The sequence below is a fragment of the Malus sylvestris genome, chromosome 3, assembly GCF_916048215.2.
Source record: "Malus sylvestris chromosome 3, drMalSylv7.2, whole genome shotgun sequence".
Lineage (NCBI taxonomy): Eukaryota > Viridiplantae > Streptophyta > Magnoliopsida > Rosales > Rosaceae > Malus > Malus sylvestris.
The window spans coordinates 29,084,167-29,111,445 of NC_062262.1; the positions used below are offsets into that span (position 1 = coordinate 29,084,167).

Sequence of the window (27,279 nt, forward strand, 5' to 3'; positions counted from 1 at the left end):
TCTTCTTGCACTCCTAACATTTGACGATGCACTTTACAAACCTTGCGCCCAAGCTGGATGAAAGTGTCTTTTATCCTTTTAATCCTGCTACTAGCATTAGCATCAACCTAATGTAGCATTACAATAATTTCATCGCAAGATATTGGAATTGTAACATTCCACCACGCTTTTATACCCAAAGCCTGATAACACTAGAGCAGTAAGCTAAAGAATTGCAACTCAAAAGAAAGATGAACTCGAATGAAAAGAAAGAAAGAAAATTATGAAAGCTTGTTATATTTCTAACAACTCAATTACACTGTTCTCTTACACAGTTTATATTGCTAAGTGAGCTTTCTTACACTCTAAGAAAGTAGTTATAACCACTCTAACAGATTGCCACATCAGCTAATACTGTTAGCTAATATCCTAACAAACAGATAAAGCCACATCAGCTGATTGATCTTCAGTGGGAATGTAACTGCCTTCCAAGTCTCCTTCTTGGACTCTTTCTTTGACAAAGTGATAGTAGTGTCTAGGTGCTTAATTCGAGAATGGAACATAGGATTGGCACTCAAGACAATGGCTGACATGTTATCACAGTGAATAATAGGAGGATTGGGTAAGAACAGCTACCATTGATTATGTATATTTACAAGAAACATAATTTGATATTGGTGATGTTGATGATCCCCTTTCATACACTCAGGCCATGGAAAGTTCTCAATCGACTTTACGGCAGAATGCAATGAAGGAAGAGCTAGATTCAATGTTCAAAAACAATGTTTGGACACTTGTGGAGTCTAGTTCTCAAATTAAACCTATAGGTTGCAAGTGGGTGTATAAAACCAAAAGAGATGCTCTTGGTCGAATTGAGAGGTATAAAACCCGGTTAGTTGCAAAGGGTTTTACTCAGAGAGAAGGTATTGATTATAATGATACTTTTTCTCCAGTGTCTTCTAAGGATTCAATGAGAGTTGTCATGTCTTTGGTTGCTTATTTTGATTTGGAGTTGCACCAAATGGATGTGAAAACTGCTTTTCTTAATCGATTCTTAGCAGAGTTTATTTACATGAAGCAACCTACTGGATTTGTTGAAAGGGTTTAGGAATATTTGGTTCAATAAGTCCATATATGGGTTGAAGCAAGCTTCTAGACAATGGTATTTGAAATTTGATCAGATTGTTTCTTCTCAGGGTTTTAAAGAAAACTAATTGGATGATTGCATTTACATTAAGTTTTTTGGTACACAATTTATCCTTTTGGTGCTTTATGTTGATGATATCCTTCTAGCAAGTTCTTGTCCTCAATTGTTACAAAGTATGAAAAGGATGCTAAGTGAGAGTTTTGATATGAAGGATCTAGGAGATTGCTTGGTTTATCACAAAAGGGTTACATCGACAGAGTGTTGCTTCGATTTAATATGGTAAGTTGTAACTGTGGTCAAGTTCCAGTCAACAAGGGAGATAAGTTTTCAAGGAGTTAATGTCCAAAGACTAATTTGGAGATTGAGAAAATGCAATCTAAACCTTATGCTTCTCTGGTGGGAAGCCTCATGTATGCAACAATTTGTACACATCGGCCAAATATTGCTTATATTGTAGGCATGCTGGGAAGGTTTCAAGCAAATCTAGGAGATGCACATTGGATAACTGCAAAGAAAGTTCTAAGATATTTGCAAAGGACTAAAAGTTTCATGTTGGTTTATGGCAGATGTGATTCTTTGGAAATTGAAGGGTATATAGATTCGGATTTGGCTGGTGATGTGGATAATAGGAAGTTAACAGGTGGTTATATCTTCATGCTAAATGGAGGTGCAGTTTCTTGGAAGAGTGCAAAGCAAATTGTTATTGTCACTTTGACTATAGAGGCTGAGTTTGTGGCTTGTTTTGAAGGAATGAAGCAAGCTGCTTGGTTGAGAAATTTTATGTCAGACTTAAAGATCATAAATTCGGTACAAAAAACTTGTGAGAATGTATTGTGATAATAACTCAGATGTGTTCTTTGCAAAGAATAATAGAAGAACTTCAACTTCTAGGCTCATGGATGTAAAATTTCTCAAAGTCCAAGAACAGGTTAAGAAGGGACTGATTGAGGTACAACATATTAGTACAACTCAGATGCTGGCTGATCCTTTAACTAAAGCTTTACCTATTGGAGAGTTTAAGTTACATGTTGCTCGTATGGGGTTGCTTGAAAGCTTTGATCAATGGGAGTAGTCACTTATCTTATCAAGAGCTGAGAATTGCTGCTGCAAGGATTAAAAGTTCTAGAATGCCTGATGCAATTCGAATGGTGTTTAGGTTAAATTGTTTTCTGTTTTTAGCTAGCCTTGGTAGTTTATTTTGTGTTTCAATAAATGTCTGTGTGTTCGAGCTCAATACTTCAATTGTGAAGTTTTGCAGCTTCACAAGATAGTTTGAATTTTACGATTGGATTCTTCTGTTACTTTGTAAACAGTCTGTCTGTTTAAAGCTGATCATTATGAATTGTTCTTTTAATTAGTATTGGCTGATTTGCTCTCTTTTGTGATTCATGGATCTTTTGAAAAGTGGGATCAATTTAGTGTTTGATCATGAGTTATATTTGCAAATTGGGTACATGTGAACTTTGAATTAATACTGCAATTTTGTTGTGTGGTTTATAATTCTTGGTTTTGGTATTTTGAAATGTAGAGGAGCATTGGTCATGATGATTAATTCTTGATTAAGTTTATGTGATCACTTCTTAAGATTGGTGATATCATGTCTAACATAGGTTTCATGTTCAAGTGGGAGAATGTAAGAATATGAACATGAGGCAGGATGTTTTGGAGTTGGTATTAGAGTCCAATTGGTATAAGAAAAACCTTATAAGAGTTGATGAGCTATTCCTTGTCGATTAAGGAGTTAGTTTCATGTTAACACTGATATAGGAAATAGAAGCAGTTTCCTATATGGATTCTAATAGGGAATCATTATTATAACATGGGAATGGTTATATATATATATATATATATATATATATGTTGATCTATGCTCTCACAGATTATCACTCATATCAAAACTAAGCCCTATTCTTAGTTTCGAGTAAACTACAATCTGACAGAGAAGAATCACAGTTCGTTGGTGTTGGTTTTCTGCATTCACTTCAATCACATCAATACTGCGGACTATACTAGACATTACCTTTGGTATGATAGTAACTGCATCCAAAGCCATAGCTTTCCACAGGACTTCAACTGAAACGCCAACTGTCTTTTGATCTTGCTTCGATTTGACAACCATGTCTAAAGCTTTTTGATCGAAATCGAATTTTTTTTTCAGATATGGAGCAATGTGAAATATAATGTGATTGACGTACGAGAGTGAGATTACTTATTTATAGAAGTTGAGAGGTATGTTTTATTCAGTAAGTCCAAACAATTCGGGAGTTGAGGAGCAATTTTTTTATTTTATTTTATATAATAATGTATTTACGCTAAAGAGTAGGAGATTTTAGCTAAGTGACAAAATATGAACTCGTTGTCCAAGAGAATTCCATCTAATAATATTACAATGAAAATTATAATTTGAAACATCGTAACATTGTATGCTGAGTGGCATTCAATTCTATTTAAACTACAGATATTGTACTAAAATGGTCAGCATTTTAGCCAAAATCGTCATTGAGATTGACATAACTCCTCATTTGGTTCATGAGATTTGAAATTGATAAAAGCGGTCCCTGAGTTTGTTCACCGTCAATCATTTTGTTCGTTCCGTAAAAAATCTCTGATAATAAGGACCAAAATAATAGAAATAACCTCAATTTAATAATCATGGGCCAAAATGATTTGACAAAAGTTGAGGGTATTTTATCATTTTCTTTTTATTTAACGGATCTTTTTTCAAGGAAAGACCAACATTATTGACGATAAATAAACTCAAGAAAAATTTCTTTTGATTCTAAATATTAGAGATCAAAGTGTGGAGTTATATCAATCTCAAAGACAATTTTAGGTAAAAAAAACAAAACAAAATAGTCCAACTTGTAACATCCCACATCGACCAACGGAGAGGGGGTGATGTGCCTTATATGTACATGTCCACCTCCATATAGCACAAGGCCTTTTTGAGACTCACTGGCTTCAGATTCCATTGGAACTCCAAAGTTAAGTGAGTTTGGGCGAGATAATTCCTAGGATGGGTGACCCATTGGGAAGTTCTCGTGTGAGTTCCCAGAAACAAAATCGTGAGGGATTGACCGAGGCCCAAAACGGGCAATATCGTACTACGGTGGAGCTAGGACTGTGATGTGACAAAATGGTATCAGAGCCACTCTGCTGTGTGGTGCGAGTATGCCAACGAGGACGTCGGGCCCCTAAGGAGGGTGGATTGTAACATCCCATATTGCCGTATGGTGCGAGTGTCTCAACGAGGACGTCGGGCCCCAAATGAAGGTGGATTGTAACATCCCACATCAACCAATGGAGAGGGGGTAATGTGCCTTATATGTACATGCCCACTTCCATATAGCACAAGGCTTTTTTGGGACTCACTGGCTTCAGATTCTATTAGAACTTCGAAGTTAAGCGAGTTCGGGCGAGAGAATTCCTAGGTTGGGTGACCCATTGGGAAGTTCTCGTGTGAGTTCCTAGAAACAAAATCGTGAGGGAGTGACCGGCTTCCTAAGCGAACAATATCGTGTTACGGCGGAGCCGGGACTGGGATGTGACAGAATGGTATCATAGCCACTCTGCCGTGTGGTGCAAGTGTGCCAACGAGGACGTCGGGCCCCTAAAGAGGGTGGATTGTAACATCCCACATTGTCGTGTGGTGTGAGTGTCCCAACGAGGACGTCGGACCCCAAATGAAGGTGGATTGTAACATCCCACATCAACCAACGAAGATGGGGTAATGTGCCTTATATGTACATGCCCACTTCCATATAGCACGAGGCATTTTGGGGACTCATTGGCTTCAGATTCCATTGGAACTTCGAAGTTAAGCGAGTTCGGGCAAGAGCATTCCCAGGATGGATGACCCACTGGGAAGTTCTCGTGTGAGTTCTCAGAAACAAAACCGTGAGGGCGTGATCGGGGCCCAAAGTGGATAATATCGTGCTATGGGGAAGCCGAGACTGGGATGTGACACAACTGCTCAGTGAATCTTGTTGATTTCACTAATATTTAACATAAACATTCGGAGGGTTAGATATGATATTGCAATTATTGTACCATGCAAATGTTATGATATTGTTGACCCTAAAAGCTACCAAGCCTACGTGGCACGCAGACTGAGTAACTAATGAGCTAACTACGTCATTCGGTTGATGTCGGTCGTGCCAACTCGTCGGCCGATGAGTAAAATGTGTTGATGTTGCATTGAGCGCACGGCTGACTTCTCGATCTTGCGATTGCGACCGAGGAAATAACACTCTCGGCCTTCGGATGCTAAAGCCTGAAGACAATGTTGCTAATTCTATGAAGTTCAATATCAAATTTGGCTTTCAATGTGCTAAATGTAGTAACTTGTAACACCTCACTTCACCAAGAAGGCTAATGAGATGACCTCTGCCAATAAGGATTCGAAAATCCTTCTCGACCGAGACTTGGATAGATAACCAGCCCTGTCGTAGTGTTGTTTATCCAAACTGAAGGTGCTTCACGGTCGATTGATTATATGGCAACAGTGCTGTTTATCTAAACTGAAGATGTGTTGGCGAAAAAGGAAAATAAAAATCTCAAGGTTGTTGAGAGATTTCACGTAGAGCGAGGGTTTGCGCAGAGAAGTTTGTGTGTTGAATTGGAGGTCCCTTTTAATTGTCTGCTGCTTGATATTTATAGAGATCTACAGGCCCAAGTCGCGAAAACCAATCCTAATTGCACTGTGACTCTGAGTCTTTATTGGTTCCTAACCCCACGTCTTATCAAAACTTGTTGTCATCTTGCTACCTGATGCAACCTTGTTTTTAACTAATAACCTTTATCCATTATCATCATAACCTTTATCCATCATCATAACCTTCTGCCAAAGACCACATGCATGCATGATGACCTATTCACGAACTTAAACTCTAAAAAGTAACTTTAACTGATGAAATATAATCACCACATCCCTTATACACAACCACGTGCACCAATCCCATCCATGAATTCCAAGTCAACTTGAATTGTACCACCCACTTCTATATCAGAAATAGGACTTTGGTTTTAATAATAATCGTCCACGTAGGAGATTGCATGCACCTGGGGCCTGATAAGATGAGTCTATTCAAATATCCTCGCGCGCTTCTCTGAAGATGGATCAGATCATCTATTTCCAAAACAACCAACTGGATATATCAAATATTAGGTTTAAATATCCAAGTTATTATTAAGAGATAATATTATGATTAAAATTACAATATCATTTCTCAATAATAACTAAAAAATCATTTCCACCACTTTATCATCCAATGGTCTAAAACTCTGCTCATTCAACAAACTCGATTACTCGGGCCTATAATGTAAAAACGGGTCCAAACAGATATTGAAATGATTGTACCACAAATGTTATGATATTGTGATTATTGTACCAAGTTGAAATATATACTCACATTCAAGTTATTTGAATTCTTTGATGTCCTTAATAATGGTCTCGTTGGCATTTGGCAGCATATGGGTGCAGTTAGGATTTACAGCATTTTTATCTTTTTATGTTTCTTGTATGTTCATGCTTCGTTAATTGGAGGGACCTGGATTGTTTGTCCTCCCCCATCTCATACCCTTCCCATCCCTTACTATTTTTGTGGTCACGGTTAAGTCACGTCAATATCAATATAAAATGTTGACGTGACTTAACCGTGACCACAGAAATAGTAGGGGATGGGAAGGGTATGGGATGGGGGAGAACAGACAATCCAGGTCCTAATTGGAGAGAATGGAAAAGATTGGAAAGGAAAAAACAGTTAACATAAACAATGATGGGTGAGAAAAATATATATATTGTCGGATTCACAAGAAAATATGTATTATGGGACGAAATTGTTTCTTGTCTAAAATTGATTGTATTAATTTTCTTGATCTTATCGGTTGCAAGTTTCAACTACTTAGAGATTTTTTTTGCTATGAATATTGTGAAAATTTCATTTCATTTACATATATATATATAGAGGTGGTTATGTGCATCATGAATATATATTCCGTTTAATGTTATATATTCCTTGCATCGTGAATACAAATCCTAATTGATACGTGGTCAATATTTTAGCAATAATGACATCAATTTTTTTGTTTAATTAACTAAAAACAAAAAAAAAATACCACAGAATCACTAAGAATTACCGGAATTGAAATACGTGCAGTTTGCCAACAATAAAATCTACCGCAAACGCATGCGGATTCCGTTAGGCGGAAAGAGCACACGAACAACAACCAATCAAGCAATTCTAGCGAGCGAGCAAACAAGTAATCAATCTACAGCAACCAGCAAGTGAGCAAGATGGTTCCATACGGCGGACAAATGGACAACAATCAATGGCAAACAAAAACGTCAAATAACAAACAAGCGGAAAATTCAGTAGACAAATTTTGGGAGTATGGAAAGAAAGCATATGAATGTTCTTCATCACTAAACAAACAAGATTCACGTATACCAACTGCAATAACAAAAAAAACAAACGATCTAATTATCACTACATAAACAACGTTGGGAATTCTAACATCACTCGAATAGCCACTAATCCAAGCACCAGCAATCGTTGTTGTGGTGGGCAGCAGACTCCGTCCCGAATTCACCCACGTGGGACTCAAACCAACCATGGGCTTAACAATAAAACGTAGGTCCAACAACTTGTAATTCCATTTTTCTACCACAACACTGTTCACAAAGCCTTATGAGAACCTCGTCCATAACATGTGATGGATAAACCAACACTTCAATCACATTAATAATTACAGACTTATAGTCAGTGCTAAAAGCAAAGCACCTAAAATAGCTCCCCTCCTTGTGACTCGGTACTACGCGTACGACACACCAATCCTCACATAACCCTTATTTCATTTGATTTTCATAGCATTTATTTAACAATGTGCTTTCAAATCCTTTGCGTCTAAGCTGGATGAAAGTCTCTGTTCTTTATTTCCAGCTACTAGCAACGGCAGCATCATCACTGCATGTAGCATTGCAAGAACTTCAACTATATAATGATAAAAAAAGGGTCTTCACCGCGTCATCGTCTATCACGAAAGTCATTACAATGAAGTCGAATAAATTTGTTTCAGTCGAATACATTTGTAGAACTTGCCCTTTACAAAAATGGTTTTCAATGTGTGTGACACAGGAATTGTAACATTCTGCCACACTTTCATATCCAATTCCACTGTAGCACACGCACTATCGACACTGGCCCGAGGGAAGGTTTCCTTCCTTTGATTTTGGTTATAATGAAAGGAAATCAAACTCTTGACCTAAGTTTAATGCTCACACTTTTTTTCACGCACCGTTATCCCTTGGACTAACTTAAAGGCGACAAATTTTTGAACATACTCGGAACATAGAATAATACATAACAACTCATTAAATAAGTGGAGGGAGGTTTTATTTTTCGAGTGTCCCTCAACTTGTATAATGGCATGTGGTGTACCACCTCGTATTCCGGACACACTGAAAAATCTCTCTTCCAAAGGCTAAGGCTCCCTTGACCTAATATGTTCAAATTTTCCATTTTTCTAGACATGCTCCTTGGAATTTTATCAACAATTCTATAATCTATCACGACTTGTTCTCCATGTACTCTAAATAGATTAGCAACTACCAGGAGACATCACAATATTCTCCTATTAAGTGCACAAAAGTTTGTTAATTTTGATGCCATGAACTGTTTACCAGGTTCACCATATGCCTAATTGTCCCTTGATTTAATTTTAAACCCATACAAAGTAGTATTCAGTTGAATGCACGTCGTGTGCTTGACTTCACGAACAAATCATATTCTATTGTGAAATTGGCCGATGGGGCAAGTTGCAAGAATATATATAACTCCATTGATGGTTGTACACCGAAAGTACTAGCAATAAACAAATAAGATAAAGGCAGACAATGCAGTATTCACGGCTATATCGGGTGCAAAAATATGTACATTATAAACCAAACTGTGTCATTATCATGAAAGACCTTTTCCAGTTGACATTGATTTACTAAACAAACTTGTTGCATGACGGGGTTCTCAAGAGTCCACTACTACATGGAAATCAAGATCGATATTGTACCAACTTAGGTCTCATACCCTGATGAATTATCAAATTTTCAATTGTAATTAAGTTATTTATGTACTCTTTCAACGTGAGATTCTTTGAATCGTTCTTTTAGCTTGTATCGAGCCAAACTTCACCAACAAATTCATATATAACCAGATCCGAAAACAAAAGGGAAAAATAATAAAAAACTCGTAATGTCAATAGCTATTTCTCTAATTCACAATCACCAACCCCAAATCATTGACCAAGATTAACAATTCCGCAAAGCATTGAAGGGAACCACGTTCATCTCACCAAACTTAGAATGTATACTACTAGAAGATAATAGTAAACTCCCACTGGATAGATTCTGTAATTATATAAGAAGATCGACAAGAAGGAGAAGTTAATCTGGCTATATATATCAACATTTCATTGGTGAGTTGAAGGAGAAAGAAAAGAAGCAATGGAGTCCTTAGGCAGCAAACGTGTTTTGATCGTTCTGGTAATCCTAGTATCCGCTGCTGTTCTGGTACAATGTAAGACAGATCTTAAGGTTTGCTACAGCAAGAAAAGCCCGTGCTTTCTCAAGCAGGTATACTGCCCGAAGGAATGTCCATCCTCTTCACCGACAGACAAAACCGCTAAAATATGTTATCTGAACTGTGACTCACCTATATGCAAAGCCGAGTGCAAAGGTAAGCCTACTACTTTAATGTGTTTACATACCTATGTTAAAATTGTTGCTGACAAGGGTTTTTCTTTGTTGTTTCTGGTAACCGTAGGTCGCAAGCCTAATTGTGAAGGCCCCGGATCAGCATGCATGGACCCTCGCTTCATCGGTGGAGATGGCATTGTCTTTTACTTCCACGGCAAGAAAAATGAGTATTTCAGCTTAGTTTCTGACCCCAACCTGCAAATCAACGCCCGGTTCATCGGTCTTCGCCCTGAAGGCAGAACCAGGGACTACACTTGGATTCAGGCCCTTGGACTCCTCTTTGACTCTAACAGCTTCTCCCTAGAGGCCAGCCAAGCATCGGCATGGGATAATCAAATCGACCACTTGAAATTTATTTACAATGGAGAGGAGCTAATCATCCCAGAGTCTCAGCTCTCCATGTGGCAATCTCCAGAAAATGCCATTAGAGTAGAGAGAACATCGAGCAAGAACAGTGTTCTGGTCACTCTCCCGGAAGTTGCTGAAATTTCAGTAAATGTGGTGCCTGTGACAAAGGAAGATGATAGGATCCACAATTATCAGATACCATCAGATGACTGTTTTGCACATCTGGAAGTACAGTTCAGATTCTATGGCTTATCCTCAAATGTGGAGGGAGTGCTTGGAAGGACTTACCAGCCAGATTTCAAGAACCCGGCAAAGCCAGGAGTAGCTATGCCAGTTGTGGGAGGGGAAAACAAGTACAGAACAACATCACTTGTCTCCGCAGATTGCGCTGCTTGTGTTTTCACTAAATCCGGGAAGATGGATCAAACAAGTTTAAGGGTGATGGATTACGGAAATCTTGACTGCACTGGTAATTCCTTCAGTGGGAATGGAATAGTTTGCAGGAAGTAATTGATATTATCATAAGCTCAAGGAATAAGTGAAGATATTAAACTTCTCAGATGATAATTTAAACTTGTGTATCAACTCATATGTTAATTAATACACATAATGCTGATAATATCTGTAATGCCAATCTTCTTGCACTCCTAACATTTGACGATGCGCTTTACAAACCTTGTGCCCAAGCTGGATGAAAGTGTCTTTTATCCTTTTAATCCTGCTACTAGCATTAGCATCATCGTAATGTAGCATTACAATAATTTCATCGCAAGATATTGGAATTGTAACATTCCACCACGCTTTTATACCCAAACCCTGATAACACTAGTGCAGTAAGCTGAAGAATTGCAGAAATATCAAACTCAAAAGAAAGATGAACTCAGATGAAAAGAAGAAAGAGGATTATGAAAGCTTGTTATATTTCTAACAACTCAATTACACTGTTCTCTTACACAGTTTATATAGCTCAGTGAGCTTTCTTACACTCTAAGAAAGTAGTTATAACCACTCTAACAGACTGCCACATCAGCTAATACTGTTAGCTAATATCCTAACTAACAGATAAAGCCACATCAGCTGATTGATCTTCAGTGGGAATATAACTGACTTCCAAGTCTCCTTCTTGGACTCTCTTTTTGACAAAGTGATAGCAGTGTCTAGGCGCTTAATTCGAGAATGGAACACAGGATTGGCACTCAAGACAATGGCTGACATGTTATCACAGTGAATGATAGGAGGATTGGGTAAGAACAGCTCCAAATCCTTCAACATATACCTAATCCAAGCAATGTCAGCTGTAGTGTGAGCTAAAGCCTTGTATTTTCCAAGGTCCTTTTAAGTCAAACACTCCAAACAGCTCTTGAATAACTTATGAACTATTACAAAATTTGATCCTGTCAATATGGTATGATCATCTAGTAGAAAATTAGAAGAATAATATCTGTCCCATCCTTCTTCATGAACAAACTTGTATCAGACGTGGAAGCATGAAACCCATAGCACACATATGACTTGTAAACTTGGAGTTCCAATTTGTTGAAATAGAAAATAGCACTCAACCTCACAGAAGAGGTGATGTTGCATACTCAAAAAGAGCTTTAAAACTCTCTACAATATTGTTCACTAGTGAAACGGCCGGTGAGCAACATATGCAACGGATTTGTAGTTAGTGGTTAACCGTGCTTACTCTTGCACCTAAGATTTTGTGTTTGAATCATCTTTGGCTAGAATGGCTTCCGCTGTGGATTATCAACCTTCATTACTGAAATGGGTACTCTACAACAATGAATTACTTCTACCAAAGAGGGGTCTATAACTTCTATTCAAGCAGTTTATGTACCTACGGACAATTTGACCGATCCTACTCCGGCCACAACATTTTCACATTTAGATGCTACTACCGTACCATCAAGAGGATTAGCTACCAAAAATATCTATCCAACAGTAAATCCTTTGGATTCAACATATATCAAAAAATGGTGAGCACCCTATGAATGTTTAGCCATGTCAGTTTCTGGTCTAATACCTTAGGCTTTTGACTTATAAAGTACAAAAAAGTATGCTAGATTCAGTGTTTTAAAAGACGCGCCTCGGGGCACCTAGGCGGCCTTGGAGGCGGGGCTTCGGCAATTTTGCCTCTGTTTTCTTGGATTAGGTGGAAACTCACCTAGGCTTTGTCAGGGAGTGCCTGAGGCGTTGACTGGGCATTCCTGTGATCCAAAATCTTGCTTGAAATTTGAAATTTTCTAGAAAACTCTATGCTCTATAACTATGTTGCAGCGGCGTCTTCACGAAGAAGACAACCACGTGAGGAAGAAGAAAGGGTTTTTTATTTTTTATAAAGACTTGGCTCAAAATGACGTCGTTTTGGCCGAGTTTAATTTTTTTATTATTTTTTATAATTACTGTAGTCCTTCTTCTCTGCCAATTCTATGTTACCCAATATCCCATTTTCTTTGTATATTTCACCAACCAATACCCGTTTCTCTTTGCAATCCCATCCCCAATTCCACGATTCCCTTTGCTCAATTTGTTTCAAAATTCTCCAAACCACCATAATTTGTTTCAAAATTCAAGTTTTTTAGTATTCTAATCTTAATATATAATTCTATACACAATATATATTAAATTATTTAGATCTCATGAGGCTTCGCCCTCACACCTCACGCCTAGGTGGGGCTATCCATGGAACGCCTCGCCTACACCTCTGCCTTTTAATACATTGGCTAGATTTGAATGCATGTGTTTTGCTTGATTTCGGGAACAAATTATATTCTAGAAAGCAACTGGCCAATGAGGCAAGTTTGAAGAATATACGACTCCATCTCCATTGATGGTTGTACGCAGAAATGCAGTTTGCACAGCCATTTTATCGGGTGCAAAATAGGTGGATTACTTCACATGAGTGAACCAAACCATGTTATTGTTATGAGAACATTCTAGTCCTCCACACCACACAACCTATTTATTTCAGGAATTATTCATTAAAAATAGTCTATTTATTTGTTGTAATTAATTGACTAAAAAATCTTGGTTTTAATTGATGTTTTTGTAGAGATGTCTTTACATAATGATTTATAATATGAACGATTCAGATTATAAACACGAAATTCGAATCGGCCACTAAGTGAATTGAAGAGGAACTCCTCATTAATCTTGAGGAGCCAAGCATTGTTTTTTAATTCGTAGCTTAGATCATTCAATCACTAGAAAACTTATTGTATCACGGATTCAACAAGTATTCAATACTAAGTTTAAACCATGCACCCAAGACCGGTCTTGAAGATATGCAAATGGTGCTACCACACAGAACCCTGAAAATTCGTTTGGTGCATGTATATATGATATGACTAAGCATATTAGCACAAAACAGCAACTTGATAGTTGTTTTTTTTCCTCTCAAAACTTATTTTGTTGTCAGTCGAATATTAGGCACTAATGGAAGATAATTTAGTATAATAAGGTTTGAATGGTTTAGTTGTTTTAATTTGACCAATTTAGGCCCTTATTTTGGAACCACAGCCGTATTATTGTATGCTTTTTTCCTTTCATTATTTACTTTGCAAAGCATCAAAGTTTTTGAATGTTATGTTAAACTACTTTAACATGTAAAGATCATAAACCTCAAATTTGTTAACTGATAAAGTTTGATTATTATGTTTTCATGTATGACCATGTCTTCCAGTGATTGACAAAACTTTGTCTTTTTTCTTCGTATTTATATGTTGTAAGGTTCACTTTTATATCTTTGCACACGATTTCTTAAAACTCAGGGCCTTATACGCACCGACATTGTTCTCAAATTAACCATAAACATGATATGTGAGGTTTTATCATAAAACGCCTATGAAAAATTAATGAATCATTGAAACTGTGAAGTATTGGTGTGCAATTTGAATGTTGGATCATGCGCAATATTCCCTTTGGCTTGCATTGAGCCAAACTTCAACAGCAATGCTTGTATCAGCTTCAAAACAGTTCAGAAAAACAAAAGGAAAAAGAAAAAAGAATCAAAAACTCATATTGTCATTAGCTATGTCTTTAATCACAATCATATAACCAAACTTATCCAAAGCATTTGAAGAGAATCACGTTTAAATCACCAAACTTAGAACGAATTAATGTATACTTGGACAGGATAATATACCAAAACTCCCACTTGATAGCATCTGTAATTATAAACAAAGAAATTCTTGGGCTATATATGCATCAACCTTTCATTGCTGAGGCATTGAAGGGGAAAGAAAAGAAGCCATGGTTTTCTTAGGTAGCAAAGGGGTTTTGATCCTTCTGGTAGTCCTTGTATCTGCTGCTGTTCTGGTGCAGAGTATGCAACCTCCAAACCGTAACCAACCTCTGAAACCTTCAGACGCAAATCAACCTCTGAATCCTCCAAATAGTAAGCAACCTCTGAATGCTTCAAATGGTAAGCAACCTCTGAATCCTTTAGACGGTAATCAACCTCTGAATCCTCCACATGGTAATCAACATTTGAATCCTCCAAATGCTAAGCAACCTCCAAATCCTCCAAACGCTAAGCAACCTCCAAATCCTCCAAATGCTAACCATCCCCCAGATGTTAAAGTTTGCTCCGGCAAGAAAAGTCCGTGCTTTGGGAAGCAAGTACATTGCCCAAAGGAATGTCCATCCACTTCACCGACAGACAAAATGGCTAAAATGTGCTATCTCAACTGTGACTCTCCTATATGCAAAGCTGAGTGCAAAAGTAAGGCTACTATAGTTATGTGTTTACAATGTTTTCACTCTGTTTTCTTTTATTTAGAACGCACCTAGGTAACTTAAAATCATTGCTGACAATGTTCTTTTATTGTTGATGGTAATCGCAGGTCCCAAGCCCAACTGCAAAGGCCCCGGATCAGCATGCCTGGACCCTCGCTTCATTGGTGGAGACGGAGTTGTCTTTTACTTCCATGGCAAGAAAAATGAGTACTTCAACTTAGTTTCTGATCCCAACCTCCAAATCAACTCCCGCTTCATTGGTGTGCGCCCTGAAGGCCGAACCAGGGACAACACTTGGATTCAGGCCCTTGGACTCCTCTTTGACTCTAACAGCTTCTCCCTAGAGGCCAGCAAAGCATCAGTATGGGATGATGAAATCGACCACTTGAAATTCACTTACAATGGAGAGGAGCTAGTCATCCCAGAATACCATCTCTCCGCGTGGGAATCTCCGGAATATGACATTATAGTGAAGAGAACATCGAGCAAGAACAGGGTTCTGGTCACTCTCCCGGAAGTTGCTGAAATTTCAGTAAATGTGGTTCCTGTGACAAAGGAAGATGATAGGATCCACAATTATCAGATACCGTCAGATGACTGTTTTGCTCACCTGGAAGTACAGTTCAGATTCTATGACTTATCCTCAAACGTTGAAGGAGTGCTCGGAAGGACTTACCAGCCAGATTTCAAGAACCCGGCAAAGCCAGGAGTAGCTATGCCAGTGGTGGGAGGTGAAGACAAGTACAGAACAACATCACTCTTCTCTGCAGATTGCGCTGCTTGTGTTTTCACTCAACCCGGTAAGCTGGATCAGACAGATTCAAGGCTGATGGATTACGGAATGCTTGACTGCACTGGTAATTCCTTCGGTGGGAATGGAATAGTTTGCAGGAAATAATTGATATTGTCACAAGCGCATGGAATAACTGAAGCTTTTAAACTTCTCAGATGATAATTTAAAGTTGTGTGGTCAAGAGGTTTGGAACATAATCCACCTCTTAGTGTTAATTTTGTTTTTCGTTTGTGTGAACTTTGAATTTCCAGAATTTCTTTCTTCAGACAATCTGGCTAAATGTAGCCGTTTAATTTAAATTTTGTACTCGCGTAATTATGAAATTGTGCAGTTTATCGAATAAATTTTAGTTTCATGCTTATCACAACGAACTACCTTCAAAAAGTGAAACTTATTAAGGATACTTATGTAAATGAAATTGTTAGTTAATACTTAGAGATGTAATTCAATATTTGTTAATCAGTTTTAATGTGTAATTAGTTAGTTGGAGTGGCTGATGGTGACATGTGTAAATGAGTTGTATATATACAACTATCATGTAATTTTATTAATTGAAATGAAAAGTTATTCTTTTCTAACATGGTATCACTCGCCTCTGTCTAACGACTTGATCCTCTTTCCTTCGTCCCTACGCTTTCTGCGACTCTTCGTTGCTACGCTTCCATTTTCTTGAAGCTTCTTGCATCCGAAACCCTAATTTCTCCTGCAATCTTCCATGGCGACCTCAGCTTCTCCCTCCTCTAACGCTGGTTCTCACGATCCTCCTCCTCCGATCGTCGATTCCAGCTCTAATCTCTCTTTTGCCTCTCATGCTGCTTCCATCACGATTCAGAACATTGGATCTCTGGTTCCGATCAAGCTGACCACGACGAATTACTTGACCTGGAGTGCCTTATTCGCTCCCATTTTTCGTCGGTACAACCTTGCGGGCATTGTAGATGGCTCGATTCCTCCACCGCCTCAATTTCTCACTGATGCCGCTGGATCTCGCACTCTGAATCCAGCATATGTTACCTGGTATGAGAATGATCAAAACATTCTCATCTGGTTCAACTCTACACTTTCTGATTCTCTGATTCCCTACACGGTTGGAGTCAATTCTTCCAGAGAACTATGGGCGAAATTGGAATCCCGGCTTGCGACTGCTTCTCAATCGCACATTCATGAACTCCGATCTCGTCTTCGAACTCTAACTAAGGGCGATTCTTCTGCTACACGATTTCTTCAACAAATTGAAGAAATTGCTAATGCTCTTGCCAGTGTCGGCGCTCCGATTGAAGATTCCGAGATAATCTCTGTCATTCTTCATGGACTTCCACCTGAATATGACTCATTTGTTGATGCAATTCAGTTTCGCCTTGGTTCCACGACAATTGATGAACTTCATGGCCTTCTTCTCAGTAAGGAGATTCAATTAACGAATCGGAAGAACACATCTTCGTCTTCGCCATTTCAGGCCTTTAATTCCTCTGTTGGCCTTCTTCCCACGCCTCATTCTCAAGCTCTTCTGGTGGCTCAAGACTTCAATTCTCAAGGCCGTGGCCCCGATTGCATCAATTCTTCAACTCGAGGTGCACACTCCACTTCTCGAAACTTTCAAGGTCGTGGCAATTTTAGATCTAACAATTTTCGCCCAAATTTCAATCGCCAAGGCTATCCAAAGTTTAATCGCGGTGGTCGCTCAAATTTCTACTCATCTGGCAAGAAGATTCCTTGTCAAATTTGTCAACAATTTGGTCATGAAGCATTTGCTTGTCCTTACCGCATGAATCCCCAATTTTCTGGTCATCATTCTCCCTCTGCTATGGTTGCCAGTACAAACACTTCTTCTCCAACTTGGATTGTGGACTCTGGCGCTACATCTCATATGACAAATTCGGCTAATCATCTTCAAAATCCAGAACCTTACACAGGCCCTGAGCAAGTTTATATTGGCGATGGCAAAGGTTTGCCAATTCTTCACTCTGGATCCTCTCAATTACCTACTTCTCATTACAATTTTCAGCTTCGTAATGTGTTACATGTCCCTGACTTAAAACACAATTTGCTTTCTGCAAATCAATTTCTCCTTGATAATTGGTGTTCTATGCATCTTCATCCCTTTCACTTCACTGTGAAGGATATTTCTTCGGGGAATATGCTTTTTAAAGGACCAGTGCAACATGGTTTCTATCAGTTCCAACCTCTCAACTCTGCCTTGGTGAATGCTTCTCATCTTGCCTTTGTTGCTTCAGCCAATGCATCCAGGGATGTTTGGCAGCAACGCTTCGGTCACCCCTCTCCTAAGATCATAAATAAGTTGACCTATGAGTCTTGTATTTCTGTTTCTGGTAATAATCATCCTACATTCTGTAATGGTTGTGCATTAAGCAAGAGTTCTAAACTACCTTTTGTTTCGGTACTGAGTCGGACTAGTAAACCTTTAGAATTACTTCACACTGATGTTTGGGGGCCGACATCTGTATCTTCTGTTCATCATCACAAGTATTATGTCATTTTTGTGGATGATTTTACCAAATATTGTTGGTTCTTCCCTTTGCATTACAAATCTGATGTTTTTAGTACTTTTGTGAAGTTTAAGGCTCATGTTGAAAATATGTTGTGCACCAAAATTCAAACTCTGCGGTCTGATTCTGGTGGTGAATATTTGAGTTCTCAGTTTTCTCAATTTCTTGTTGACCATGGCATTCACCATCAACTCAGTTGTCCTCACACTCCGGAGCAAAATGGTTGCTCTGAGCGTAAACATCGGCATATAGTGGAGACAGCGAGGACATTATTAACAGTTTCTCATGTTCCTCATATCTATTGGGATCATGCTTTTGCTACTGCAGTTTATTTGATCAATAGAATGCCGACTACATCCAAAGCTTCTCCATGGGAATTATTATTCAACAGATCTCCATCTTATCACACATTGAAAATATTTTGTTGCAGTAGCTTTCCTTGGTTGCAGCCTTATTCTCCATCAAAGTTGGATCCTAAAAGCAAACACTGCATTTTTCTGGGTTACAGTCTCAATCACAAGGGGTTCAAATGTCTTGATCCTACTTCTAAAAGGATCTATGTGTCCCGACATGTCATCTTCGATGAGTCCAGTTTTCCCTTTCACATGCCAGTCTCTGCACCTCCATCCCCACCATCCAATGTTACTCATACTCCTTCTATTATATCTCACTTAACCTTTTCTCAACCCTTAATCACCCCCGGTACTTCTTCTCCAGAGCATTCTCAGGTTTCTCCCCCTACTACTGTCTCTCCAATCTCATTACCTTCCATCAGTGCCTCTCCATCACCTCCACTTTCCCATACAACTTCTCATTCCCATCTCCCCACCAATATCCATCCTATGTAGACCCGAGCTAAATCTGGCATATACAAGCCTAAGGCCTTAACTGCAACAAAACATCATCTACCCTCTCATCTTTCTCATGACTTTGTTCCTACTACATATCTTCAGGCCTCTAAATATCCACACTGGATTAAAGCTATGCAGGATGAGTTTCTTGCACTGCAGCAAACTGGAACCTAGACTTTGGTTCCTCCCTCTCACTCCACCAATGTCGTAGGCTGCAAGTGGGTTTTCCGAATAAAAAGGAAACCCGATAGTACTATTGACAGGTACAAGGCACGTCTAGTTGCCAAAGGATTCCACCAGCAAGCAGGCTTGGATTATACAGAGACCTTTAGTCCGGTTGCTAAACCGGTCACAATTCGGATTCTCCTCACTTTGGCAGCTCAATATGATTAGTTTCTCAATCAGCTTGATGTCAGCAATGCATTCTTGCATGGTACTCTCTCTGAACAAGTGTTTATGCAACAGCCACCCGGTTTTGAAGACTCTATTCATCCCAATCACATTTGCCATCTCCGCAAGTCTCTATATGGTCTCAAACAAGCTCATCGAGCTTGGTATGAAAAACTTCATGGTGCACTTCTCTCTTTGGGATTTATTGGTTCTCAATCCGATCACTCATTGTTTGTCAAGACTGATCCTATGGTGTTCATCTTAGTCTATGTTGATGACATTACTGTCACTGGACCATCTCCTTCTGTTTGTCAACAAGTCATTACTCGGCTTAGCTCTATGTTTCCTATCAAGGATCTCGGTCCCCTTCACTATTTTCTTGGTATTGAGGTGAAACGGTCCTCCAAGGGTATTTACATATCCCAAACCAAATATATTTTGGATTTGCTTAAGAAAGCTCAAATGGATGGGGCCAAACCTTGTGCTACTCATCTGAGTACATCAAAGCTTGATCATTCCTCCCCTTTACTGGACAGTGCTGCTCAATACAGATCTCTTGTTGGAGCACTTCAATACTTAACTTGGACTCGGCCTGATCTCTCATTTACTGTGAATTTGGTCTGCCAATATATGCATAGTCCCCGCCATTCCCATTTTCAAGCTGTTAAACGGATCTTCAGGTATCTTAAAGGCTCTCTTGTTTTGGGATTATGGTTTCCCAAATGTTCCTCTTCTCCATCCATTACTGCATTCTCTGATGCCGATTGGGTCGGTTGTCCTCTTGACCGAAAGTCTACTGGTGGTTTCTGCATTTTTCTTGGCTCTTCTCTTATTAGCTGGAGCGCTAAAAAGCAACCTACTGTTGCTCGCTCATCCACTGAGGCTGAGTATCGGTCTCTTGCCAATACTGCTGCCGAACTCACTTGGATTTGCAAACTTCTAGTGGATATTGCTTACCAATCACCTTCTGTTCCACAACTGTGGTGTGATAATGTCTCTGCTCTTTCTCTGGCCAAAAATCCTTTGTTCCATGCTCGTACCAAGCATGTTGAGCTTGATTACCATTACATTCGTGAAAAGGTTTTAGCTCACGAAGTTTCTGTCCACTATATTTGCACCCAACAACAGATTGCAAATATTTGTACTAAGGTCCTTGCTAAGGATCGGTTTCATTCTCTCCGCAACAAACTCTCCCTTCGAACTCCTCAGCTCAGTTTGAGGGGGGATATTAAGGATACTTATGTAAATGAAATTGTTAGTTAATACTTAGAGATGTAATTCAATATTTGTTAATCAGTTTAAATGTGTAATTAGTTAGTTGGAGTGGCTGATGGTGACATGTGTAAATGAGTTGTATATATACAACTATCATGTAATTTTATTAATTGAAATGAAAAGTTATTCTTTTCTAACAAAACTCACTCGCAATCTCATATCATGTATGCTAATTCAGATGCAGCAATGCAGATGAATAGCGTTCATAGTTCCTAATGAGGTATCGCTAACTTGCGACCCAAGGCTGCTCTTGCAGATCTCTAATTCTCTATTCCAAGAACTCAAATCTTAAGGGAAAATCCGAAAATGCACCTGAACGGTTTAGAAGGTATTCTACTCGTGGACAATTAATGCACAACTAGCTAGAGGTCTCGAGCAAAGAGACGTTCAAAAATGTCAAGGAATGAACTCAGGCACAACTCAACTATAAGCTGATATAGCCAGTGGCATTTAACATTTGTTTCCAAACATAAAATTTCATTTTCTATACCACTATATAAACAAGGTCCTGCCTCTCAAGACCTAAAACAAGATTATTTTAATTGTTTTCTTCCCCTTTTTAGATCTGATCAGCAAACCCAACAAAAAATCCTTGTCCATTACATAGAAGAATTTAACCAGATTTCCCAACAGTTTTATGTGAGTATTCCATCCATATCGTTTTGTGGCCATTTCATCGATAATCTTTCAGGATGGGTTCAGTGTTTTCTCCAGGAATAATGTGGAAATAAGTAACAGAATATCATAAAGACTAATCGAGGGAAAGGAAATATTTACGAGGGTTGTAACTTATAGTGTATTAAAAGTGTGAGGCGTGGGCAAGGCGGACGAGGGATAGCCCGGCCTAGGCGTGAGGCATGAGGCGAAGCCTCACGGGACCTAAATTTTTTAATATATACACTGAACGTACACATATTATATTAAAACAAGTTTATTAACCAATAATCACCTTGAGCACACATATATTATAAATATATATACACACATATATAGACATATATTATATTATATTATATATATATATATATATATATATAAAATAGAGGATGAAAAGCATAAGAAGCCCACACATATAACAATACACGCAAATAGCACACGTTCATTATATAAAAAAAAATCAAAAAAAAAAGGACGATAGTGCAAGGAAGAGGTATGAGACAATTAAAACCCTACCTAAAATTTAGGTTTGGGAGTTAAAAACAAAAAAGCCCTGAGGCGTGCCTTCTGACGACGCCTTCCGCTGCCTAGGCAGCTCCGGCGAAGCCTTACGCCCACTCCCTCAAAACAAAGGAGGCAACCCTCAAGCCCAGCCTCATAGGGTGCCTAGGTGTGCCCTGAGGCAAGCCTTTTGAAACATTGCTTACGAGTGAGAAATAGGCTACAGATGTCACAAACTCTTCTTATTTTATTTTTCTTATGAACAATGAGAATATATGCGAATACAATGACATCAATTATAATTTAGAAGCATGGGAAGCTCTGAAAACCCAGATGCATTTATATATCAAGACAACAACAAAATCCTTTGGCACCTCACCTGCAATTTCTGATGGATTCTGATTGGCATCCACCATAACTATATTACAAATAAATCGTGATAGAAATATTGAGGTAGTAAACTAGAATAATGAACTACGAAAGAACTTTTTCCCTCACTGCGGCCAGGATGACCGATATCTTTTAAGGGGAAATTAAGGAACAAGATTCAGATAGGCAAAGGATCTGTCACCTCATCTTCCGCGAGGATTAACAAGCTGAGAAAACACAGCACTTGTGGCAGCATTTTCTGTGTCATCTGTGCCGGAGTGTCCCCCGTCAACCATGCTCACACTGTTATCAAATGGCTCTCCTTGGGTTAATTGGATACCAGGTATGTGGTTTGTGCTGTTATCGTCAGGTTCCATGAGTGCAGATGATGTCTCCTCGAGCTGAAGAGCATATTCAAGATTCCACAAGACATCTCCCATTGATGGCCTGTCAACACCATACTCAGCAAGGCACTTCTCAGCTGTCTCCCCGAACTTCTTAAGAGAAGCTGGATTTACCTTCCCCGCCAGATTAGGGTCCATGATTTGGTCTAGCATGCCCTTCTTCTGCCATGTCATCGCCCACTCTGCTATGTTGACCTGCTCCCTTGGAAGAACAGGATTTAAAGCTGGTCTTGTGCACAGAACTTCCATTAGAACTACCCCGAACGAATACACATCAGATTTCTCCGTGAGCTGTTGCCTTCGGAAGTATTCAGGATCAAGGTAACCAAAACTACCCTTAACAGCTGTACTGACATGGGTCTGATCTAGAGCTGGACCTGCTTTTGAGAGGCCAAAATCAGCAACTTTGGCTACAAAGTTCTCATCCAAGAGAATGTTGGTTGTCTTCACATCTCGGTGAATTATGCTTTGAGCTGCACCAGTGTGGAGATAATGGAGCCCTCTTGCAGCCCCAATGCAAATTTCAAGGCGTAGCTTCCATGAGAGCGTTGGCAGGTCTGTTCCATACAAATGGCTCCTGAGGGGTCCATTGGCCATGTATTCGTAGACAAGAATCATTTCTGACCTTTCATCACAGTAGCCAATAAGAGACACAAGGTGGCGGTGGCGAAGCTTGGATAACATTTCAATCTCAGTTCGGAATTCAGCAAGACCTTGTTCAGATCTGGGATTTCCCCTTTTGACAGCTACTTTAGTCCCATCTTCAAGTGTTCCCTTGTAAACCCTGCCAAAACCACCAACCCCAAGAAGTGCCTTCTCATCGAACTTATTGGTTGCATCCAGGATTTCCTGGAACATGAAGATTTTGCCAAGATTGGAGGAAGCTAATGAAATGCAGCTAGCTGTTCCACTCTTTTGTGAAGTTGTTGACATTTTTGTCATGGTCTGAGAATTGCCGTACAAGGGCAAGGGCAGCCATGTTGCTTGGTTAGTTGTCTTCGGCTTGCGGGATGCCAAGCAGCAATAAAGGAAACCAATAATTGCCACAACAGCAACAGATCCCACAACAGAGCCAACTATGATTCCTATATTATTCTTCTTTGAGGATGGACTAGGAAGAAGATTCCCCACGGATAAAGACCCGTCCAAGCTCCCCAACTCATTGCTGATCTTCATAATCTCCAACCCATTCAGAATTGCATTGGTAATATCAGCTGATGAATCTGGACCAACACTGATAGTCAAAGTACCTGCATCTTCTGTGGAGTTGGAAACAAAGTCTTTGTAATATGGCACGCCCAAGTCACCAGTAATCGAAGAGAGATCAAGACTCCCAAGCACATTGTCAGAATTTATGAAAACATTGAAAACGAGATTATTCAGAGCCTTGCTGACAATATCACAAAAGTGTACCCGAACAAGATACATAAAATTTGGATCTACTGTAAAGACCCAAGTTATGTTGAAGTTCACATTGGGCACGTTTGCATTTCCCATGGCTTCAGCTGTGGCATAGACCCAATTTGGGGCAATTTCAGGTGTGACAGTCGGCGGATATTTTATGCTTGCAAGGTTCACCGATACATTCACTGCAGAACTGTCCACATGGAGGTACTTCACGTCATTCTCCCAAGTTCTTCCAAGGGTATCATTTTGAGATGTGAGCAAAGGGCCCCCCATGTTTAACCGGTAAACTGTTTGAAGGGCAAGCTTAGAAAGTCCGCTAAAAGGAGCAGATGGATTCACAGCATATGCCTGGTCAGGGAGCAGCGCATCCGGGATAGAAACAACTTCAATTGCATTAACAAAAGCAACTGAATTGTTTGAAGGAATGAAATTAAGAGTCAAAGTATCCGAAGTTACATTAATTGAATACTCCTTGAACAGATAAGAACCGTTAAAGTTCTTGAAAGTGAAGTTGTTCAAGAGTACAAAATTTTCAGTAACTACAGTCATTTGAGCAGAATCCAATTTTTGGCCAGGGCTTGTAAGAGGGAAAAAATAAAGGCGGACCCAATGCCGGCCTTCTTGCTGGACTTTGAATTTGTAAGAAGCTGTTGCCTGGAAAACTCGAGCAGATTGGTAAATTGGAGAAGGGGCATTAGCATTGGGGCTGGCAACTAAAGAATTTGCACTTTTTAGTACAAGGGAAGATTGTTGTGTATCGGGAACAAAGGTTCGACCTTGGAATGTGACATTTTTCGGAGAACCGCAGGCAATTAAGTAGTTATCGACAGGAGTGAATGAAGCGGATGATCTATAGCTCATGAACACAACAACAGCAAGAAACAAAGCTACCCAAGTTACAAGTTTCATCTTCACCGTGTCTGAAAAACCAGATCTTCAACGGCAAATGAGACCAAATCAATCAACTCAACAAAACCCAGTTCACCAAAAATAGGTACTTACAGTCCCAAATGTCAAAACTCAAAACCCCAATTCTCCAATGAATCAAAACCCAAAATCCAAAAATTTCAACTACCCCAGATCCATCCAACTCAGTACACAAAAACCCAATTGAAAACCAAGTAGTAAAATCCCAGCATTATCAAACAAGGCAAAAACATAAACATTGCTCGTATGCAGAGGAAAGTACCACTTGCACCACCAACTTCTCCAACACAAAAATACACACAGATTTGAGCTTTTACCTCAATGGAAGTGAAAAATGGGAAAAATCCGCAGCAGAGTGAATTGGGCCAGCGCCAAGAGAAAACCCAGTTGACACAGAGACTACGTGAATCCCACCATGAAAACCCATCAAGCTTCAGCCTTTTTAGTGCGGTTGTAACCATTAACAACCCTTTCCAGGCTGTTGATTTAGGCTGTCATATGCGGAGCTCAAACATAAAGAGGACCCCACAAAGAAGAAAAAGAATTGGACATGGAGAGTTGGAAAGTTGGAAACTTGGAAACTTACAAATTCAAATATTTATGTCCCTCCCATGAAACCAGTTGATTTAATAGATATTTTGGTTTGATTTGGATGCTCAAATCTTTGGAAAGTTGGAATATAATATAACAGAAAAAGCCATGAAAGCTCTGTAACTGAGGGTGAGAGGCTTGGTATTGTTACTATTATAATTTTTTGTTTTTGCTTTTGGATTTTGTAGGGTTCGTAAATATGGAAGGGATTAGACACCTATTTTCTGTTTTTGTTTTTGATTAACGTAATACTCCATAAGATTTGAACAGAATGGTTGATGTGCTGGAACCAACGGGTTCTGGGACCCCATTTACGCGGCTTTGAATTGAAGAGATGGCGAGGGGGTGTGTGGTGTTCATAGAATTTCACTGGACTGTTTGGTGGAGATATTGGTAGTCGTCAGATATGAAATATGAAAGGCTTATTTTAGATTCTTTACCCTCCTAATCTCTCTACTCTTTCATCCCTTCATATTTGAACAGTCACGGTTAAACCACGTCAACATTTTATATTGATTTTTTTATAGAGATAATAAGACAAAAAGTAATGTGTGAGAGGAAGAAATGAAAGAGGATGAGAATAGGAGGTCCATCCCCTCCTCCTTATTTTACTACGTGCTCTAAAACTTTATTTTGATCTCATTTTACTCTTTGTAACTCAAAAATCACTATTTTATTATCTGAAACTTAAAATTCATTTCAACATGTAGACTCTTTCTACTATCTAAAATGTGCCACATGTGCAATAAAATTTAGTTATAAATCCCTCTGTTATACGTTAACATTCAACAATAAAAAAATATTAAGTTTAATAGAAATTAAAGAGATAATAAAAAGCAAAAACAAAAAAACCGTGTATACACAGGAGTCTACCTATATAATGCTAGCATCTGCTAGTCATCCATCACACTAGCGTCCAGTGAATCTAGATTCTATTAGAAAACATAACACACGTAATTATCCGACTGCTGCAAATAAACTATACTCTATGTATAACAGACCATGTAGTAAAAATAAATCATAATTTAAACAAATATCATGTAAATGTCGTCTAATTATTGCAATCCCAAGTCCTCATCTAAAACCAATATCAAGGCATACTCAATTATCAAAAACATGGTTATCAAAACATTAGTAATGGATCCACTCATAAGAGTTCAGGTCGATACTCCTCAACCGGTGCCCTTCATTTCCTTAGTTTAGGCAAACTCGCACCTGTACCAATAGCCTTAGTCACTTTAATACTCAATAAAGTTCCTAAATGTTATATGTGTCCAATGCCTCTAAATTAGTGAACAAGAAGTGCACCATGTGATCCAGGATGTCAGGAACCCTTAGATTACGTCCCGGGTCCTCACGCATCGTCGTACAGACAGCTATGCGCGCCACACCCCACCTACTGGCCACCCGATTTTCTGGACAAGTAGTTAGGGATTAGCTGCGGTGACAACTCACCTCCTAGTGCCTAGGCGGCCACCTTTTAGAATAATGGTATATACATGTAAAATTACGGATTTATAAAATGAAAGTGTTATTCATACATTAATTTTTACCTCTCATATACTTTTATTAATTTTTTGCCATTGCTTTAGCTTATTCAATTAGACGATCGAAAGTTAAAATGATGTGCGAAAAGTAAAAATG

The 27,279-nt window shown here is 39.0% G+C and overlaps 3 protein-coding genes and 1 long non-coding RNA gene across 4 annotated transcripts; 2 read left to right on the forward strand and 2 right to left on the reverse strand.

Moving 5' to 3' along the window:
- Positions 1–9,581: 9,581 nt before the first annotated feature.
- On the forward strand, positions 9,582–10,857 carry LOC126616185 (uncharacterized). Its single transcript, XM_050284193.1, has 2 exons — positions 9,582–9,855; positions 9,943–10,857. Exons 1-2 carry the CDS (start codon positions 9,624–9,626, stop codon positions 10,731–10,733), a joined length of 1,023 nt encoding a protein of 340 aa, XP_050140150.1. The 5' UTR covers positions 9,582–9,623; the 3' UTR covers positions 10,734–10,857.
- Positions 10,858–14,223: 3,366 nt separating this feature from the next.
- On the reverse strand, positions 14,224–15,536 carry LOC126614594 (uncharacterized). The gene is made up of 2 exons (XR_007620451.1): positions 15,394–15,536; positions 14,224–15,303 (listed from the first exon to the last, which is right to left on the reverse strand). It is a non-coding gene; the product is annotated as an uncharacterized LOC126614594 (long non-coding RNA).
- LOC126614593 (uncharacterized) lies at positions 14,478–16,123 on the forward strand. Its single transcript, XM_050282241.1, has 2 exons — positions 14,478–14,949; positions 15,071–16,123. Exons 1-2 carry the CDS (start codon positions 14,478–14,480, stop codon positions 15,859–15,861), a joined length of 1,263 nt encoding a protein of 420 aa, XP_050138198.1. The 3' UTR covers positions 15,862–16,123.
- A 6,131-nt stretch (positions 16,124–22,254) lies between these two features.
- Positions 22,255–25,838, reverse strand: LOC126616023 (receptor-like protein kinase THESEUS 1). The gene has a single exon (XM_050283972.1). It carries the CDS (start codon positions 25,024–25,026, stop codon positions 22,510–22,512), a length of 2,517 nt encoding a protein of 838 aa, XP_050139929.1. The 5' UTR covers positions 25,027–25,838; the 3' UTR covers positions 22,255–22,509.
- Positions 25,839–27,279: the final 1,441 nt, after the last annotated feature.

Bases quoted from the DNA above. Each gene is read 5' to 3' on its own strand.
- LOC126614593 (XM_050282241.1), top strand. From the start codon at position 14,478: ATGGTTTTCTTAGGTAGCAAAGGGGTTTTGATCCTTCTGGTAGTCCTT. The intron at 14,950-15,070 runs GTAAGGCTACTA...TGGTAATCGCAG, and splicing joins ATGCAAAGCTGAGTGCAAAA to GTCCCAAGCCCAACTGCAAA.
- LOC126616023 (XM_050283972.1), bottom strand. From the start codon at position 25,026: ATGAAACTTGTAACTTGGGTAGCTTTGTTTCTTGCTGTTGTTGTGTTC.
- LOC126616185 (XM_050284193.1), top strand. From the start codon at position 9,624: ATGGAGTCCTTAGGCAGCAAACGTGTTTTGATCGTTCTGGTAATCCTA. The intron at 9,856-9,942 runs GTAAGCCTACTA...TGGTAACCGTAG, and splicing joins ATGCAAAGCCGAGTGCAAAG to GTCGCAAGCCTAATTGTGAA.